The sequence below is a fragment of the Pleurodeles waltl genome, chromosome 2_1 (assembly GCF_031143425.1).
Source record: "Pleurodeles waltl isolate 20211129_DDA chromosome 2_1, aPleWal1.hap1.20221129, whole genome shotgun sequence".
Taxonomy (NCBI): domain Eukaryota; kingdom Metazoa; phylum Chordata; class Amphibia; order Caudata; family Salamandridae; genus Pleurodeles; species Pleurodeles waltl.
In genome coordinates this window covers 638,018,078-638,039,123 of record NC_090438.1, presented here as the reverse complement: position 1 = coordinate 638,039,123, position 21,046 = coordinate 638,018,078, and the positions used below count along the sequence as shown (strand labels likewise).

Here is a 21,046-nt window from a genome sequence, read left to right as displayed (position 1 = left end):
AGTGAAACAGTTCATACTGTACATGTGCTGCTGCAGCACGTGTGTCAACTGCACGCGCACCTGCTACCCATGTGATGATGTTGCATCCTAGCTAAGGTTTGGTGCGTGTGCCTGTTAAGGGGTCATAGGGCTGTCAATCTAGTAGCGCACATAAGTGCTACCTATTGACAGCCCTGCCAAAAATTATTGGATTGCCCCTGCAGCGCTCTAAAAATCTCCTGCGATGATGCGCAGCCCGGGGTCTCATGGTGAGAGTCTCTCTTGTGCGGTGTCTGCAGCGTGCATCCCAGAGGCAGCAGCTGCTGAGCTGAACCAGCATTGTCGACATCGACGAGCCAACAATATACTGACAGTCCGATCAGAACAAGTATGATCAGGCCCGGGCTGTGAATGTGACTTCACTTGTGTCACTGACTCACTGAGACTAGTAGTCTTGTCTCGCTGCCAACTTCCCTCCCCTTGGTGGTGTGGTGTGTGGGCAGCCCAGCCGGCCAGCAGTCCTCGTGTGAGCCATGGCCCTCTGGCCTAGCTGCGCCCCGTACCCAACAAACCTCGGCTCACTGAGGTGGTCTCAGCATACTTGCATGCATGGCACTGTTGGCATAACAAGAAATAGGTAAGTGCTGCTGTGTGCTGCCTTGTGTGCTTGAACAATGTAGCTGTGCATGCAATCCCCCGTTGCAACGTAAGCCTCACATGAGTATAACTGGGTGCACTGTCTGACTTACACTCTGTAGTTTAACTAAAATAGCACTTCAACCGCTGGTTTAGGTAACTTACAGTGTGTGAGTAAGTTGGACAGTGGAGGTGCAGCCACTTCAGGCCATGCACTGGCCATAGTGGCCACTGGCTGCCCCAAGGGACGGTCATGTGAGGCTTGGCAGGGTGGCACTGGCCATGGGGACCGCACACATTATTGACTAACTGACCTGTTCTGTTCTTTACGGCATCTGAAGGAATTTGGAAACTGGGAGAACTGTGATGCTGCTTGCAATCGGGCTGGGTCAAGAGTGGTTAAAACAAAACAAAAATCTTTATTTTTGGTCTGTCACTCTCAGGTAGCTTCATATAAAATATTGCACAACATAAAGGAGAAATAAATAAAAAAAAGTTAAAGTAATCAGTGGTAAATGCACTACAGTTAATCAAGAACCCCCAATTAGTTAATCCGCTGCAAGGTCTGAGTGTAACCAGAGAGGCATGGGATTAAATCTTGGTGGTCCAGTAGAGATTTTAAAGAATAGTGACTTGTGTATTTTTAGTGGTTCAGGCCAGGCCCCAACTGGTGACGGAAAGAAATATGAATATGTTAGTCATTGTTTTAAACTTGCATTATAGACAATGATAGATTGCTGCAAAGTGCACAAAAATGTTTAAGATAAAAAGGTGATCCCAAAAAATTAGATTTTAGAAACTCATCCGCACCATAACCTTTTTTTTTCATGTAGGTGTCCCTTAAAAGCAAGCACTTCGCAGCTCAGCTCATACTTTATTTAGCTGCCACAAGATGTGTATGGTGAGCGCATCATGGGCTGAATGGATGTTGTCTTTCTGGGTCTTTCTTATGTAGTAACACAATGAGCTCACTTTATTTTGGGTATTTATATTGCACAAACTATCGCACTTGTGCAGTTACAGAATTATATATAGCAAGAGTAACTGCCCCACCGCCAGGGTTATGGAAGCATTTGGGAGGTTGCAATTTAAGCTTTATAAACTATATGGAAGGAGAGGGCTGTTAAGAGAAGCAATAGAGGGTTTACTTCATATGTAGAGTAATATGGTGAAGAGATTCATAGCAAATATCTGGTGTGATGTAGGACTATGATAGCATTTCAGATGTGATCAGGTATGTTATAAATGTAATCAACGAATGTCATGAGTAATTTAATATGTAAGGGCAAACGCAGTGCACGGCAAGGGCGCAAGTAATAGTCGAGGGTGAATTTCAGTGGTTTTGTTAGTTTCAACTGGTATGTTTTACGTTGTCACCTAACTATAACATCACTTTTACCTTTGTTTTTTTTTCATTTACATTTTTTTAATGTAAACTTAGAAATTCGTACGATTCCGAACTATAACTTCACTTTTACCTTTGTGTTTGTTTCAGTGAATTTCTAGGATTTTCTGCCCTCCGTGGTCCTTAGTGTATAGCTCTGCCCCCTCCCTCTTGCCCACCATCGCCGTTGTGCTGCTACTAGCCCTCCGGCTTGCAATGCATGCTCTTTTGTGCTGTTGCTTTTCCCTCCCACCTAGTCTGTGTGGTCAGCTTGGTGCTCCTGCCTCCCTTCCACCTTCTCTACTACGTGTTCCAGTTTGCTGCTCATTAGAAGTGAGTGACCATTTTTCATGTTTCTTTTTATACTTAGTATGTAATTCAACAAATAATTCAGGCACTGTGAGTACCACATATTAGCCTAAAATAGAAATTCAATTTATGCTTTAAAATATTTGCTTCAGCCTATGATTGCATTATTTCAGTATTAAAATTTTGTGGAACTTTTTGGGCTAAGACAGGTTCATTTTGGGCTTACTTTGGGTTAGTAGTTCACAACTTTGGGCTTTAGAAGGCTTTTAAAATCTGGCAACATTGGAACCAACTGATAGGCTGCCTCCTGTTAGAAGTACATGTTTTGCTGAGAATGTCAAAATTAATTCTCATACGGCTGAGAAGGACAGTCTGAATTTACAGATAATATGCTCTCGTTTTAGCTTCTAGAGCACCTTCCAAAACCTTTATAGGAAAGACATGTGAAAACAGTTTTCTCTTAAACATGATTCATGAAATCCCAGCAGAAGACTTTTTCACAGGGTAAATTCACCTTAGCAACAAATGATTTATATTGTAACTAAAATCTGTTATCAACCTTTATATATTCTCTTTTTTGTGACCATTCAACTCTGTGATTCACAACAATGCATTTCAATGAGGTGTTGTCATGTTTATTGGCCCCTAGATGGCTGCCATCACTTTCTGATTGAAATGCTGACAGCCAATCCGATCTCACCATGAGATCTGTGCTTAGGCTCGCTCCACCCAGATAGACACAATACAACTTAATGAAGTATCTCACTTCTTTACTTATCTCGATGGAAGGGTTTTGGCTTTTTCGGGGATTAAAATGGATGCACACACAGGACAAAGAAACAGTGCTCGAAAAATGAGACTTCACTTGGCATCTGCTAACAAACTGAATGCTGACGACGAATGTGAAATGCTGATGGCATATGTGTAATCAATAAATTATGAGAATCAATATAAAAAATAAGGAAAATAAGTTGATTAAAAAGGTAGAGAACATGTCCATTCTTCCCTTTGGGTTGCGACTTTGTGCTGCATCTTTTTGCTTTGCTTTCTTTTGGCTTTGGTGCCACGTCCCACCCAGGGCACCCAAAGACATGGCCAGACCCAAGGACCCAGAAACCTTACTAGCTCTGCAAAAGCATCTCCTGTGCTGTACGGGAGCCACCGTTCTCCTTTTGCTCATGCCATGGTGTGAGTAACTCCTCCTTGGCCCCCTCAGGGGGGAGATGGTGCACATGAAACCCCAGACATGGGCACTGGGAGTGGCAACATGCTCAGCAGTGTGGTCCCTGACTCAAGGGATGGGGTCCACAAGGCAGGCAATTACTCACTCTTTTTGGCTTCACTGTGGTGGGCCTTTGGAGATGGAATCTCCAGGCCCCAAAGTTGGCTCTGGGAATGAGGTTATAAGTATGTCCCCCTCCAGGAACAATAATTAAATAAGAATAATCCGACCCGCAGGGTCCTGGCCCATCCTGGTGTAATATTGTGAAATACAGCAGAGCAAGCAAAATAGTGGTTTGCTTTTCTGACTTTAAAGGTCAAATTTTCAATTTGGCATATCTCTAGCCCCATAGAGCCACTCTTGATCATCCTGGACTTATTTTGCTACAGGAGCATTTTAATCAGGTCTCCTGGCCTACAAACAGGAACATTCTGGAAGGAGCTGAATTTACTGGCTCCCTGCATAAGCCTTCTCCTCTGCCTGGCTTCTGAAGCTCCTCTTCTGCTGGGGGTGCATCATGGTCAGCCCCTTCACAACCATCCTGCAAAACAACATCCTTTCTGCACTCCTGAGACCCCAAAGCTTTCTTGTTATCTTCCAAAGCACCTGTGGGGGTGGGTCAGTTGAGTCCAGGTCTTTCCCACTAATGGTACTCAGGACAGATAAAGAGGCCAGGACACCTGACCCTGGGGAGGCTGATGCTAATCCTAGGGATCAGCTGGAGTCAAAGTCATTAGTCCATCCTGGCAGGGCATCAGGCGGCTTCTCCTTCCAGTTTGGCATCCTTTCTGCTGTTGCCTATCAGGTCCTGGGTCTTCTCAACTGTCTCTCCCTTGTACAGGTTTTTTTTTAAGTGGGGGTGGAAAGGTCTAGATGCCTTGGTGACTTCAAGCTCTCTCTGAAGAGAGCTCCTCTGAGTGCCAAACATGGTATCACTTCCTGACCCCCTTCCCCACAAAACTCCCATCCCCTGCTACTTTAGTGCCAGATGTCTGGTCCTCCCACTTTTCTCTAGTTGGCCTGGGCAGTTCCAGCCAAGGTGCAATGTAGCAAGCTAATTATTAGATGCTGATTCCCCCACACCCATTTCCTCTCCCAGGAACTGAGTCAATTGATAATTGCTCCTTTTGTGTGGGGAGGCCTTTGTTCCCTCTTTTTGCGAGCCGAGTAATTAACTTGACCCATTATGTAGACAATGCCTTAGAATCTGATCATGAGCTGAGCCAGAGAAATATAATAAGTCTTTGGAAATGCACCTTATGGGGAGATTTTGCCTATACGTATATAACAAGGAGCTTTTCTCGTATGTCCTACTGTATGAATGCCCAGTACTATAAGGCCAAACCCGGGTCAGCACTAATCCTTGCAGAGTCCTTTCTGCCACAGGCCACCTCTGTTCAATTACTGGCCAGTGAACAATGTTAGTCATAGCATGTGCAGCCCACACCCTAGATGTGCCACTGTGGTCTCATCTTAAAAGGCAGACACTGGCTGTTAACACACTCAGTCCAATTACCATGAATATACTATGACTAAGACTTGAGAGACTAGTTCACAGTAAGAGTCCAAAAACCAGGTAGTCAAAAGTGAAAAATCACATTGCATTAAATGGGTGGAACCCATTTTCTACAAAGCTTTATCAGTTATTTGTATGAGATCTGTGCTTGCCAGTGACAACTTTTAGCACTTATGTGCATGTGTGCGCTTCAAATTACTAATTTGCATGAGGCTGCATGGAAAAAGAAGTGTTGCAGCTGGCCAAAAATCATGAACTGAAATGCAGCGATTACACGCAGCTGCGAATTGTATAAGCATTACACCCATCACTTTTTGTTACTTTACATTATGCCAGAGCTTTCCAATCACACTTTGTCACCATGTGTCACACAATGTCGGCTCCATTCACATGGTCACCCAGGAGTTTATATCACTCTGTATGCACACAATTAGCTTGAAACCCCTGCAGGCTGCAGGTTTCCAGCTAATTCTTGAGGCCCTGTGTAACCAATGTCTATTACAGTGTGTAAAACCTACCCATGACATCAGCAGCAGAAGCTTTGGGGTTTTTTTAAGTTGGAGGGGTGGCAGCAAATACATAGTGCCTCAGGATGTGTTTGAGACAACGTTCCATCCCTTCTTCACACTATTAAACATTTTCATAAGTTGCCAGGTCTGGTACACCCTAAATGTAAATGGTTTGCCCATATATGAGTCCAGTACTCACTGTGTTATAGGTTCCGAACTGCACCTCACTGAAGAGGCCCGACGAGGCTAAAATGATTCTAGGGATACCTGTACTCATGTTGAGAAGCAACATGACCTGGTGATTGGCCTTCGCTGTACCTAATGAAGCAGGACCTAGACTGAATGGCGTATGTTATTTCCAATTGGTGTGGAGGGGGGGGGGGCACAGAAGGCAATACAATGATGGACTGCAATGTTTCAACACATTTCACCCATTACCTCTAGATGTTTTATAGTTACCAGCACATCAATATATATCAACTACTGGGACACATTAGCTTCCCTACAGGCTGAAGAAAATGTGTAGCTTTGAAAAAAGTTAACTGTCAATTATTCATTTCTGTACATTTGGTACATTCGTATATATTAACATATTATCATGCATTCATCCTTATACTAAAAACAACCAGCTACTTCACAAAAATATTGCCATCTTTATTCTACTAACCTTTTGTTTGAAGTCTGCAAATTTGCAGTCATTTTACAATACTTATTCTCCTCCTGTTTTTCTCTAGTGGCCGAGATCACTTTGAGGTCACCAAACAGATCAACTAACCAAGTAAGGCGAGCTATCCCACTGAAGGAAGGAAATCCAGAGCGATGCTCGTCCAGGTATCCCCCTGTAAGAAGAAGCTTCATAGCTGAAGAAAACATTCTGCTCTCTTTACTTAAAGTAACTGGCAAGCATCATTAATATATATTTCATGATCTGTGAACATCACAATAAAGGACAGAATAAATCAACATCTTACTAAAGAGGCATAAGTAAAGCACAAGTGCCTTATTGACAATAAAGTGTGTAAAGGGACATTAGAGTTACAGAAAGAAAGAAAGAGAGAGAAAATGTGTCTGTGTGTGTACACCCTTTTAAGCTGGCACTTAACTATGAATGTATTATAGTCTATTCGGACAACACTAATGTCAACCTTAACCATTTGATTAGGTTTTACATATGTGATGATTAATTGTACCTTGTATCATTATACAACAGCATGGCATCCCTAAACTCTCAGCCTGCAAATACATTTCCTGTCTGCTGCGAAGGAGAGTGTAAATGGGAAGAGGTAAGGTGGGTGCCGGCATCAGTAACTTCTCAAGCACTTACCTATTAATTAAATATCCAAGATTGGGGCACAATCGGGTGATGCCACAAATATCTGAAATAAGGAAGGAGGTGAATGACCTCTGCTCTTTACAATCAAACATAACATTCCTATATTTATCCTTCATCCCTAAAGGGTCTACTGTAGTTGGGTTTTTGGTAACAGAGTGTTGGATTGCGATACCAAGGGACCCATGAAAGTGAAAATCAGGTGGGGTTTTTTTAAACATCCTTGGCGTTTCCTTGGATTGGGAGATGATTAATTGGTCTCCACACCCAGTAGTCTTGAGGGAATAGCGACCCTTCATCCATCTGCACACATCCTGGCAGAAAGCAGTATTAAAGGTTTTGGAGTGGTGAATATGTGTGCACAAGAGATTTATCACCATCACTAGCAGTGTAGCTGTTGTTAAAGGTACCATTACCTGACTTCAAACATGCTTATATATGTGAGATTTATATGTCAAAGATGGAGGATGGATGCTTTGCCCCGAGAACAAGAACAGACATACCTTTCTTCTGCTCTCATTCGTTTGCCTCCAGTCTTGTCTGAAAAGGAGTGTACACGGTTTAATGCCAGAGCAGGACCCTTGAGGCTATACATGGCCAGTTACATATAGGTTTCGACCACCATATTGCATTCTGAGAAGAGGGAAAGAGGTTCCCTTTCAAAGCACCTCTAAGGAGGGAAACTGGCCAGAAACCTTTGAAGATGCACAGAAACTGACTGGCAGTGGGCTGCAGCCCGACTTCCAAGCCTGGAAATATAAGCTGTAGCTCCACCGCAGCTAACCGAGCACTCCCTCAGAGACAGACCTGAATGGAGCCAATAGTGGTGCTTTCAAAATGTGGAGCAGAGTGCTCCCTCCTCGCTTGGTTTCAACGAAACCCCAGTGTCCTACCCTGCTGAAGTTCTGATTGCCTTTACTGCTGCTTACCACACTTATGTGGGCAATGAATGAATTGAATAAAAGAACTTTTAAAGCACAAACTTCTGCTTTAGGGCATTATGGCGCTATAACAAATAACCAGCAGCCCCAAAGGAAAACAGTGAGCAAAACAGATGAATTCTAAATAACTTACTCCGTTACTTTTTAAATATTTCACCTCAAATAGGAGCAGCCATTGCTGTACATCTCTGGACACGTACGTGTTTCTGGGTTAATCCCTTCTTCAGCAGAGAAACATAAAACCATTCCGGGGTGCTGGAAATGCTGCCAATAATCATCTCGGTTTCAATACCTTCACTGGCATGCCGATGCTACGTGTCCAGAGATGTACAGCACTGGCTGCACCTAGTTGAGGTGAAATATTTAAAAAGTAATGGAGTACGATATTTTCATGAACTACATTTATCATGATGCAATGGGGCTGATTAAATGCTGGGATGTCAGGCTGGGTGCTCCAGACTGTTTGTACAATTACAGAGAAGGTCGGACCCTCTAGATCCTAGAAAGCGAGACACAGCCAATACAGACACTGCCGCCTTCTCAGGTGTATATCTGTGTGACTGAATCTGCAAAGTAAAAAAGAAGTACCCATAATTCGCTCAGAGACACAAACATAGCACATTATATTGGATTCACTTAGACACCAGTAGCCAATGCAGCCTCTGATAGGCCTCCAAAATGCCTCTGAAATTTAAACAAAATATGGAAGAGCCACACAGCTGTATTCGGAACCCACTGTAGCATGTGGATGAAGGCCATGTGAAGGCCAAGATAGCATGCAGTGGAGCAGTCTAGCCTAGAGATTATTAAGAGAGAAGAAACCACTGCTTTAACCTGAAAGGAAAGGTTTGTTCAGCCAGAATACAAGGCTTTTTTGCCCTAGTCACCTATGAAGGCACATTCCCCATATAAGATGGGCAAAGATCAGGGGACCAGGAGAATTACTTCCCAATAACAGAGCTTCTGTTTAGATATGTGAAACCTCATGAAGGTACTACTATTTCAATGCAAATTAGTGGACAGACACTCCCTGCTGGCTCACTGATTCCAGAGAATTGGGCACAGCTTCCTGGAATCCCTCTCTACTCCTCATCAGAAACTGGAGGAGATCTCCTTCAAGTACCAACTAGCAAAAGTGCTTGTCAGTTCATTACCGCTTCTGCACTGCAAGCACACTCTGTATACTTTCATTGTTTTTCCTTAATTTTCAGACCCTTCTGTGTTACCAAGATTCAACACCCAATTGGTCTTTACGCAACTGAAAAGGACTGGAAAGGACTAAGGGGGTCATTCCGACCCTGGCAGGAACCGCCAAAAGACCGTCCCGCGGTCAAATGACTGCGGCGGTCATTCTGACTTTCCCGCTGAGCCGGCGGGTGACCGCCAGAAGGCCGCCCTCCGGCCCAGCGGGAAAGCCCCAGCAACGATGAAGCCGGCTCCGAATGGAGCCAGCGGAGTTGCTGGTGTGCGACGGGTGCAGTGGCACCCGTCGCGATTTTCAGTGTCTGCGTTGCAGACACTGAAAATCATTATGGGGCCCTGTGAGGGGGCCCCTGCACTTCCCATGCCCAGGGGCCCCACGACACCCGTTCCCGCCATCCTGTTCCTGGCGGTATTTACCGCCAGGACCAGGATGGCGGGAAGGGGGTCGGAATCCCCATGGCGGTGCTGCAAGCAGCGCCGCCATGGCGGATTCCTTGGGCCAGGGGTAAACCGGCGGGAAACCGCCGGTTGCCCTTTTCTGACCGCGGCTTTACCGCCGCGGTCAGAATGGCCCAGGAAGCACCACCAGCCTGTTGGCGGTGCTTCCGCGGTCCCCGGCCCTGGCGGTCATGGACCGCCAGGGTCGGAATGACCCCCTAAATGGCCCTAATGATTGCCCTTCGTTATGCTGGGCTCACTCACCATTGACCTTTGGGCTAGAACTATGGTCTGCCCTTCTCCATCATTGTTTGCCCCCCTTTATCATTACTAAGAATGGAGTTGCTGATACCAAATTTAAAAAACCCCACCAAATAGGCTAAAGAGGCCAACATTATCTAACCTTAAAGGAAAGAGACAGATTTATCCTCCCACACTCTTTAAATCACTTTCTCAAACTCTGGCACAAAAAAGATACCAGTTTCAGTTGAAGTACTGCAATCCTTGGTTAAACAGTGTGTTAGTCATGACTCATGAGGCAATCATAAATGTTATGTATTTATGTTGTGAACCATATGCTGTTGTACCGTGCTTGTACGGTGTTGGTTTGTGTTTCTCATTTTTAGTATTGTTTTGGCAGTCATGATCATCTATTGATCACAAAAGGAATGTAGTCTTCATCACTTTATCTCACTATCATTGTATTATATTGCATTATGTTTTTTATTATGTACTGTCAGTGTATGCATTTACTATTTGATCATCATTATTATAGGGCAGTGGTTCTTAACCTGTGGTCAGGGGATCCCTGAGGGTCCGCGAAGCCTCCTCAGGGGGTCCCCAACTGCTTGAAAAATTATATAATCATACATACTAGGTCTTCAGCTTTAAGTAATGACTCAGTGGGGGGACCCTAGATTCCAATAATGATTCAGTAGGGGTCCCTGGGTTCAAGTAATGGTAAAGTGGGGGTCCACAGAGGTCAAAAGGTTGGGAACCACTGTTATAAGGTATTATTAAGTGTTTTGGCTTTACAAAAATGTATATCCTGGCTGGAAATTCACATCATTATTGCCACTGTGATAACTCTGTTGTATCGATCCCTAACTCAATCCTATACTGCCTTTATTTATCTGCACCTTGACTGCTCATTTATATGTACTGAGGTGTAAGTATGACATACTGTTGAAGATCCCTTTTGGAAATTACCATCTTTTGCCTGGTATGCCTCCAGATTTTTACCTTGACTGTTTTTAATGGCTGTAGAAATTTGTGCATTTTACCCCTGCTGACCAATGGCAGAGTGCCCATGCTCCCCCCTTCAACATGATTAAATTAGTATACCCCTAATTGCCATTATTTAAGTTACCAACAAGTCCTTAGTATATGGTAAAAGTGTGGCCAGGATCTGTAGGTTAAATGTCACCAGTGGACTGCAGCACCTATGACACCCACTGCAGTGACAACATAAACATGACAGCAAGTCTATCTTTTGTAGCCCGGCTGTGTAATTTTAAAACTGCAAATTCAACCTGACAAAAGAACCACTGTTGACAGGCCTAAACCTTCCTTTTCAGTGTTAATAAGGCACTCCTAAGTACGGCTTACTGCACATACGGCAAAGTAAATGGTATTTAAAAGTAGGACATGTCAATGTTTAATGCCAAACATGTCCCTACAGTGAAAAGGCAGCAAAAGCTATTTTCACTGTAGCATGACTGGTTTGTTCCACAGGAAACCCTGGGATACAAATTGAATGTAATTATGGTATCTCCAGCTAGGAAACTGCTACAAATTTCATTCTTTGCCTTTTTGTTATATTTATGACAAGCTCAATCCAGTGGTGTAGTTTGATTTGTCATAAATATTTAGAAAAATTTACTTTTATAAAGTTACCTTTTCCCTGTCTAAAGCCCTTGGAGGCTCATTTGCATGGGCTCCAATTGTTACCTGGAAGGCGAGCAGCCCCGTTTAATGAGGTGACAAAACTGAACAAGACAAAGGCCTTAGGTGTGAGGAGGTGTGCATGTTCCTCTGGCAGGACGACCACCTGGGCTATAGCTAGAAACTTCATTCATTTCAAAGAGGCATATCCTGTCACAGGCAAATGTTTGCTGACACCTGGACAGGGTTCTTTTTTGTTCTCCCAGTCATGAAGGCACTAATCCGAGATAGAGAGGAGCTTCCCTCAGAACTGCTTTAGAGTTACCTCAGACAAGGGCAGCTCATTTCCCTGGCCACACGTCTGGGGTGGAAACAGGAGCTCTGCACAGGAGAAGAAAGATTCTGCCATCTTGGTTTTATATAGAGAGGGTTACTTTGGGATAGTGTGCAGTAAGGCATACAAGAAATGCTGCAAAGGTTGGTAGGGTCACCCCTGGGAACTTTTACCCTATTGGTTAGGGAGTGGCCAGGCGTTTCCCCATCCCATAGGCCTCTGCCAGACATAAATGTGGCATCCTCAATACCCTCCTCAGAACACTCTTTGGACCTCTGAAAGAACATAAGAAGGACTGGACCGCGAAATTCAAATTCATCCCTCTCTGGGCTTTCCTGCCAAAATTCAATGGATTCAGAAGGACTTTGTCCAGTGGCTATCCGACGACATTAAGCCCTCTTTGGCCACAGCCAGTTGCCTTGCCCCACTGAGGATTTTTGATTACCATTTCAGAGACAAAGGGCCTATTTATGAGTTTGTCTGATGGTAACACCCATCCACCAAACTCCCAACAGGGTGGCTGCTGCTGAAATGGCAACCACCCCACCGGACCTATTACGAGTTTCCCCCAGGCTGACTAGCGGGAAACTGTTAGCAGCATTGTCTCCAGCTTGAAATTGAACCTACAGCAATGCTGTTGTCTGCAGGGTGCATCAGCACCTTCGCAATGTTCACTTTCTCAACAGCAGACAGTGAATATTGCGATGGTGCTGGGCAGGGGGACCCCTGTGCTGCCCGTGCCAAGTGCATGGGCAGTGCAGGGAACCCCTGCACCTGTTCTCTGCCAGCCACTTCCTGGTGGTAAAACTGCAATGAAAAGGCTGGCAGAGAACAAGGTTGTAATGAGCAGAGTGGCGCTGCATGCAGCACCACCCTGGCTGATTGCGACCTCCACCTGCTGTCAACCCGTCTGGATCACCGATCCCGGCAGAGACGGCGGAACCTTGGGGGTCTGACCACCAGGGTCTTGATATGGCAGTGGAACCGCCAGAGCAGCAGCAGTCCTGAATGCCACCGTAAGGCTGGCGGTCTCAAGACCGCCAGCCTCGTAATGAGGCCCTAAGCCTGAAGGTAAAACTTCTGACAGGGTTCAACCTGGTTTTTGTATTCACCGTAGCTGGCTTTAACTTATATGTAGGTAAAGCACACCCAGATGATGTGTTTGGTGCATAATGCTTTTTAATGCAATTTTTATATATAATCTTTAAAATGTCATAACTCCAGTTTCCCTTATTGGATTTTTGTTACTTTGATGTCAATTTGTTTATTAAAATATTTCTATAAATTGGTTTGGGATTTTTCTTCTGTTACGATTTACTGTATTACTGTTTTGGTACTGCTTGAATACTAATCACTTTGCCTTTAAGTTAAGCCGGTCTGTTCTGTGCCATGGCTGCCAGAGTTGAGCTCAGTTTGATTTAGTGACTTTAAGGATTCCCCTTGGCATGGTTTGTATTTATTACAATCTTCAACTAATACACACATTTCTTACAATCTTCATTTGGTTCCTTAAGACAAAAACTTCCATTGTTATGATGAACATCAAAATTTTGCTCAGCAAATGTAAATTTTGTTTCCATCAACTTAATAGAAATGTCTTTTACTCTCTGTCTCATCTGAAGCAGTGGACTCCCAGGTCCTCACTGAACTTTGAGAGAAATAGTTGCTCACCTTGATCTCTAATGTTAAAAAGTGTAAACAAGTGAACCTGAAACTGAATATGCTTCTAGTCACAAAATATTTCTTACAGTGAGTAAAAAAAGCTATGATGTTCTGATTTGAGGGATCCTGTTGTCCAAATCACAGAAAAATACCCTTTGGCATGTCTGAATTGTTCTTTTGTCAAGCCCAATACAAAGATGACATTATCTACTTCACCACACAACCACTGTTGAATTATGAAAGCTGTCTCTCGCTAAAAAGGTGAGATCATTCCCTCTGGCCAGTGACCCTGCTAAAATTAAATTTACCTTGTTCAGCCTGATGTGGACATTTTCTCACCTTCAAGTTAGAAGCTCATATCTGAAGATGAGAGTCATCTGGTAGATAAATGCAGACTGTTTTGTAAAACAACCTAATCTTTACTCTCATTTAATTTCCTCGAGCAAATATATAACTTTGATGCAAAAAGTAAGAATTAACCTGAATGCTGTTTAAAAGCAACAAAGGAGTTTAATGTGGGAGCTTTAGTGAAATTGGCAAATCAGTTTTCAATAACAGGCGAATTTGGGATTTGCTAAAGGTCACAGGCTGCTGTAGCTTAGTTTGTGGACAGTATGAAACTTTCAGCATTATGGGATGTTATTTTTTTAAAGCTTACATTTAACAAAATCTCTGTGCTTAAATTATAAACCTTTAATCGTATTTAATTACATTACTGCATTGAAAGACTGTGGAAAATACTAGCAAATTAGATTATATGAACCCTAATGATTTCAAAGGGATTGATGTCTGGAAAAAGGACATAAAACCTTATTATAACTTGAAATATGGATTGAAGAAATGTTTAAACTGTGCCCAATAGAGAGGATACCCTTTTCAGTCTTTACAGATCAAGTTTCTGGAACCATATTAAGTTAGGTTACAATTTCGGGTAGCTTTCTAAGTTTAATGTTAATGCATTACAGGCTTGGCCAATTTCTACTGACATCCTATGGTTGCTTGTCAGTTTGCTTTGCTCACCCGGACAGGCTGGATGTAATGTCATTTTTGTTTAATCTGTTGTTTTTCATTTTTAAGCTTTACAAGTATGTGTACTTTCAATTTTGGAAATCACCAACACCCTTAGAATAGCTTTTATTTGTGCTTGTCTGTGCGATCTAAATGTTAGCAACCTCTATGCTCGAACCTCATCCCCAAATCCCCAATTTAATGTTAAAACTGCTCGGACATTAAATCTCAAAATAAGTTTAAATGGGAAAAATAAATATATAGAAATAAGGATATCTAATCTTCTAAAGATGGATTTTCTTTTGAAAAGGGGTGGGATGTTCTCTGTGGGATGTTCTCTGTGGGTGGTGTGGGGTAGTTCAAATAGGAAAATGGGACCCTTACTTCTTGAAGGGTCATGTTTGCCTCTCCTCGACATTCCTGATCTGCCCCCATGCCCTTCTTCTAGAGAAAGGAAAAGTGGAAACAAGGGAGTTCTTGGCACACAACAAACCCAAGTTATCTGGGATCTCTAAAACCCACAAGCCTCCTGCTTCATCAGTCTCAATCTTTCAGCACTTCCCATACCAACCTCCACTCTCAGACAGGCTTTCCCAGCAAAAAATTCTTTAGATTGATAACTAATTAAGACGTTATTGTATGAAAAGATGTCACACAACCTTTGACATCAATGATAAGAGAATTCACTCAAAGAATATATAAATAATATCAAAACCATACTAAGTTAGTCTAATGGCTTACAAAATTGGTGGTGCTTCCTACTGAGAGGTCCAAAGCTGCTCTTACCATCAACTTAAGTGAAACTTGCCCTTTGGTGGAAAGACTCACAGAAGCCTCTGTAGCTACCAGAAGCTACGGAACGTCCAGCTGATATCTAAGCCTAAATTTGGAGTCCTGGCTCATGTCCTATAACTAGCTCTTAAAAATCTAATGTTGATTTTTTTTTTTTTTTTACTTAAAAATATATGGGTTGCCCACATTAATACAGGCCATTTCACTATACGGAGGAGGGCAGAAAAATAACAATTCCTATTGATTAGATGAAGCATAAAGGGAAAAAGGTGCAAGTGGCCTTGAGGAGACTTGATAAAAGTCTGAGAAGCCCAAGAGGAACTGTAGTGTGTAAAAGCAAAACAAGGAAGACTACCAAGGACAGAGAACGGGACAGAAGTAACACTATTGGAGCATAACAAAATGGTGGTGACAAAAAAGTGGTTGGATATGGAGAGGAGAGTGTATTTGGGGCAAAAAAGAAAACATTTGGAATGAATATAAAAATAAAACTCAGGCAAACAAAACTTACGGCTGAAAAATATATAGTGGGAAAAGACAAATATCAAGGGATGTATTAAAAAAAATATTGTTCTACATCACTATGGGCTATGAATACGATAGGATTTAGCATTTCTTAATGGACCGAATTGCAATTTTGGTCCCTTTGGAAATGCTAACTTGCCTTATGTACAAAGGCAGATAGGGAATTGCAAAATGTGATTTCTACCCAGAAGAAATCGCATTTTGTGATTCCATGTATAGAAAATTGAATAGGGATTTCCTATTTGCGATTTCCTAATCACATGTACAAAGTATTACCTAAATGCGAAATGGGCATTTAGGAAATACTAATACCGTCAACTTCTAGTCGATGGTAACCATGTGCAAGTTTTAAAAAAATGCACCCACAATGTATTTTATAAAGTGTCATGTAGTGACATTGCTTAGAGCATTTGTGCGCTTTACATGTGCAGCACTTTTTTTTTTTTGGGGGGGTTTTGCATTTCCCAATTAGCGATTTACTAATCGCAAATTTAGAAATGCAAAAACACACATACCTATGGGCCTTTGGGACCATAGGAATAAATGGTGTAGCATTTCCTAAATAGCAATTTCCTTATAGTGATTCCTACTCTATAGGAATCACTATTAGGACATCTTCATTTTTGTACATTCCATTTGCATTTCCTAAAGAGCGATTTCTTAGGATTTGCTATTTAGTAAATGCAAAAACATAATTTCGAACATATGGTCCTATATGTTTCTTGTTGCTTCTTTTGGAAGCTAAAAGTTTTGAAATTAGGAAAAAAAAAAAAAACGAAGATGGTAGTATTGGACAATCGCCAAAACATTTTGGGCCTGTTCATGGGTCAGGTGAAGCATTATACCCCAGAGGGATATGGACCTGTCTGTTCACAACTGGCCTAGTCTAGCCACACCTGGTTTTCCTGAGTGTGGGAACACAGGCCTCAATTTCACTGGTTTTCATTTCAACCGGTAAAATTATGATGCTTTGGTTACAACAACAGCTAAGCCTTGCCTGTTGCTCTTTCCCAAACATTTTTCTACAGCATGGGGGGAGCATTCAATACACACCCCTGCCAGAAGTAACCTTCCTCTTCCATCTCTGCATCTCCCCATTCCCCTCCTTCCAACCCCAACTCTAACAGAAGCCACTTTTCCAATTTACCATCTACTTCAAAAAGAAAGTAAAAAGGAGTGTTAAAACCTAGAAAATTGGGAGTTACTTGCATCTTCTTTTTCTTAACAAACATTTATATTTGGTTTTGAAAACAGATGCAACAGCAGTAAGACGATAAAGCAATTTACAGCTAGACAAATGGATGTCTCTTCCAAAGTGTACGAATAACATAGGCCTTTACACTGCATAACTTGAAAGTTGGCTAGTAACACTAGTGGAAGTGTAAAGGGGAGAGCTGTGAAGTATTGTTTACGAGAACAAGGAGTTCTGGGGTGTATCTAACCGCTGTGCTGCAAACTGTGGGGAGAGTAGTACAGCCAACGGTGGGGGTGGGCATGTCACCAAGAGGATTCAGTTAACAATAGCACACTATGGAAGTATAGTAGGAGTGTGTAACTGCATCCATAAGAGTGGAGCCTGAGGGCCAGGGCTAAGGGAAGGTGGATATTGGGGAGAGGGGGAAGGCGGTGAAGGGGATCATGGCCCGGGAGGGCAGCAATGGAGTATTGGGAGAAAGTAGCTGCGTAGACATCACAAGTGAAGTAGCAGATGGGGGAAGCTGAGGGAGGTAGGTCATCATTTCGGACCTTCTGTGAAATTCCAGAAGGAGCGTGGCCCACTGGGTGGAGATAGGGCATTTGCGTAGGTGCCAAGCCTCCTCATACTAAAGGGCCTCTTCCTTGGCATACCCCCACTTGTGCATTGTCCAAACCTCTTCCAGCGGGGTGTTGGGCAGCGCCAGAGAAGTGTGAGAGCCCGTTTGGCCAGGAGGAACGCTGGAGCTGAGGAACGGATACATACTTTGTATTTCTTTCACCACTTAAAGATACCTAGGGTACACGTTTCCCATGTGTGAATGTCTATAAGTTCCGTGAGCTCTTGCAGAGATTGTTTATAGTACACCAACAGCTGCGTAGCAATGGCTATGACTATAGTATGTGTTTAATATCAGCATCTGAGTTGAGACAGCTGGGGCAGCTAGACTGTGCATCTGGGTAATAGAGGCTTAGCTGGGCGGGGGTGAGTTACGCTTTATGCAATATGAAGAATTTTATATTTTTATACCAGGAGTTTTGTGATACCTAATGCAGGTGTTCAAGGCCTTTTCTAATTCCTTATCATTTAAGGCCCGCCCAAAGTCTTCGTCCTATCTATTTCTCAGAACTGTGAGAGGGATATTGAGATGTTTTCAGATCACCTTGTAAAGCAAGGTGATGAGGTGGCAGACCATACCCATGGGGAGTATGGACTATAGGACTGTATGGTTGTCTGGTTCTGTGTCCAGGGCATACCAGAGAGTATGGCAGGTGTTATGGAGTTGTCTGTACTGGAGGACTCCGTGATCTGTCATAAACTGTTCAAGGGGGAGGAGATGGAACTCATTAAAGAGACTGGCGATTGTATTAATGAGCGCTCTGTCCAGGCGGTCATATCAGCCGGGGAAAAAATAAGAAATCTGGAATAGACAACCTGAGGATGGTTGAGTGTATAGGCCAGTCTGTCTCATGCCAGGCAGTGGATTCAGAGCATTCAAGCTCGCACCACAGACACCTGTAAGGGCCAATGAGATGGGGGCAATATCCTAGGGAGGGGGAAATTGCTCACCATAGCAGTGGACAGAACTTCGCGGACATCAGTAGCTGCACCCATGTTTCAACCTGCAGTCCAGCGGGAGGGTCACTGCAGTTGTACGGCTAAAAAGTAGGCCTTAAAAAAGGGGCACCAAGCCTGGCGTGTCCTACTGATAGTTGCAATTTTTTAAGGCAACGCAGTGTCCCTTGTAGCCCCAGATAAGGGTTCACAGGATGGAATTTAGTTTGCTCAAGTCTGACCGTGGGGAAATGACAGGAAGGTTGGCGAAATAGCATAATATTTGTGCTAAAATGGCCATTTTGGACATGGCTATTTTACCAATAAGTACGATGGGGAGTGATTACCAAAAGGTCACCTGTGAGTGAATGCCCACCAAGGCATACGGATGTTCTCTTCACACAAATTGAGAGGGGTATGGTGCAGGTAGACGCCCAACTAAAGAACTGCATTATGGAATCAACTGAGCTGCATTCTTCCCAGACATACCCCTTGTGCTGAATGGGTGGGCCTGAGCAGATAGATTGCTGTATTGTACCAGTTGACACGTTGTCCAGCGACTTTAGCAAAGGTGGACAGTATGACGTGTAGTGAGGTAAGGTCCGATGTTACATCTCAGAGACACGTGAGCAAATTGTCTGCATAAAGTCAGACAATATGCATTCAGTCTGCAAGGGGAATGCCCCATGTTTGGCACTCCCTGCGACGTTGCATAGCTAAGGGCTCCCTTGCTAATGCAAACAGCAGGGAGGAGAGTGGGCATCCCTGACTAGTGCCTCGGATTGACGTACATTTACTACGACTGGTAAATCATAGTCTGCAAAGTTGTTCCCCAATCTGTGGGGTACAGTGCATAATAGGAGTAAACATGTGCAGAGATACCAGTCAGAAACGGTAATTTGGGCCACCCAGAATCGCTACACCCCAGACCTGAAAATGCTCTCCGACTATGTTCCTTGAACTTTTTTGTATAGTCGTAAGATATTAGCCTCCTTCCTACTAACGCGCACACTAAAGCTCAGACTACTTTCCAGAAAGGGTCTACTACCGAGCATCTCCAGAATATATGGGCCACGTCGACTCAGGCTGATGACATCTGTGACATTCACGAGAAACAATGGGTTATATTCTATGCAGCCTTTAAGGTTGATGATATGCCACGTGAGGTATTTTACATTGTATCAGTTTAAACCTCATATTACTCAACACTTTTGGAGGGTGTTCAGTTACTATGGCCACTCAGTGAGTATAACCTCTCTGCCAGAGTTCCGCTCCCATAAGGCCTTCATTGGGGAAATATGTTTTTTAATGCTTCACTAAAGTTAACTGTATTGCATAGATTTGATTATTTAGTTTTGAAAATGTTTATATTGCTATTGTTAAAATTCTTACCTCTTGCTTGCCACGCTTCCCGCAATAGGCACTTTTTTAATTTAACATTGACTTAAAGATAAAATAGCAGCAATATATGCAAACCCTTGCTACTGAAGACTTTCCATGTTGAATGCTGTTGTGGCTATGGAATGGGCTGGAAAGTGATTTACCGCACCATGCAAATATTCAGCAATGTCATCTCTCGTTTCACTGACCTGTGAAGTGCAAAGTCCCACTCACAAGTTCCTTCCCAGTTACTTCTTTCTTCAACTGTTTGTACTGTTCAGACAGAAGTTCAATGTGCTCCACATGAAGAACTTTACCTGCAAGTATTAAAAAGATGAAACATCGCACGAATAGCATTTATTGAAGGTATAACTTTTAGCAGAGCTACATCATTCAAGAAAAGGAAAAACAGAGAGGCAGTATGTAGACGTGAAACATTTTCACAGTTAGGAACTGCAGAAAAATCGCAGTACGAGCTATAATTCAACCCTTCAGCAGAGGGAGAGCCCCCTGCGAGGCAAATTCAGCAGCGAAAAAGGTGCGCAGGCACAGTCACACCAAGTCCGTGCTTGTAGAACCGGCCCTCCTGCTTGTTGTTTCCGGTGCTGAGGACCGGCACTTACTTTTGAGGGCCGGTACCTACTTTTCTGCCTCAAGCATTTACTGTGAGCAAAAGGGAGGAAGAGAAAAGCGAAACGCCGTCACAAAGTTAGAAAGCAGAAAGCTGCAGGAGTGAGCTGGAGGGGCGACAAGTGGCTTTAAATGGATTGAAGAGGCCCGAGGTGGCTTCAGGATTACACTGCCTCAGTATTCAGTGTTCGCACATTTAATTGCAGCAGCCGTGTGTTTAGGAGGAGGAGGCTTTGGGCACCTGCACCTTTGTATTTACAAATTAAGCACTACTGTCTCCATTAGCGGATGACAGATGCCCAGCGTTCTAGGCTAGATGCCGAGCTTTTTGGGCTTACACTTGTTGAAATTAATATTCCAGTAGCTAACGAATGTTTTACTATTCACTGTGAGTCCAGTCATTGCAACACCATACAAGAAAATCCATCCTTGACCTTCGGAAGGGGGTTATACTTTCAGTGTGTATTGTCGCTTTCTGTTGATTTATCTTTATAGATATGCCCGTGGTTGTGTGTTATGCCAAAGTGTATGCGTGCATACCTGCTCAAGCTACATAATGGAGATGTTATATTTTTAAATAAATACATAGCCGTGATAACTTACGACGGCAAAAGT

General features: G+C 43.2%; 1 protein-coding gene across 3 annotated transcripts in view; it reads right to left on the bottom strand.

The window, feature by feature from the left end:
- BLVRA (biliverdin reductase A) overlaps positions 1 to 21,046 on the bottom strand; it is a 111,988-nt gene that overhangs the window by 19,801 nt on the left and 71,141 nt on the right. For all 3 annotated transcript variants that reach the window (XM_069216024.1, XM_069216013.1, XM_069216019.1), the window contains exons 5-6: positions 20,011 to 20,118; positions 6,223 to 6,394 (exon numbers count right to left, since the gene is read on the bottom strand). In XM_069216024.1, the coding sequence (XP_069072125.1) occupies positions 6,223 to 6,394; positions 20,011 to 20,118 (280 nt within the window). The remainder of the gene's footprint in view (positions 1 to 6,222; positions 6,395 to 20,010; positions 20,119 to 21,046) is intronic.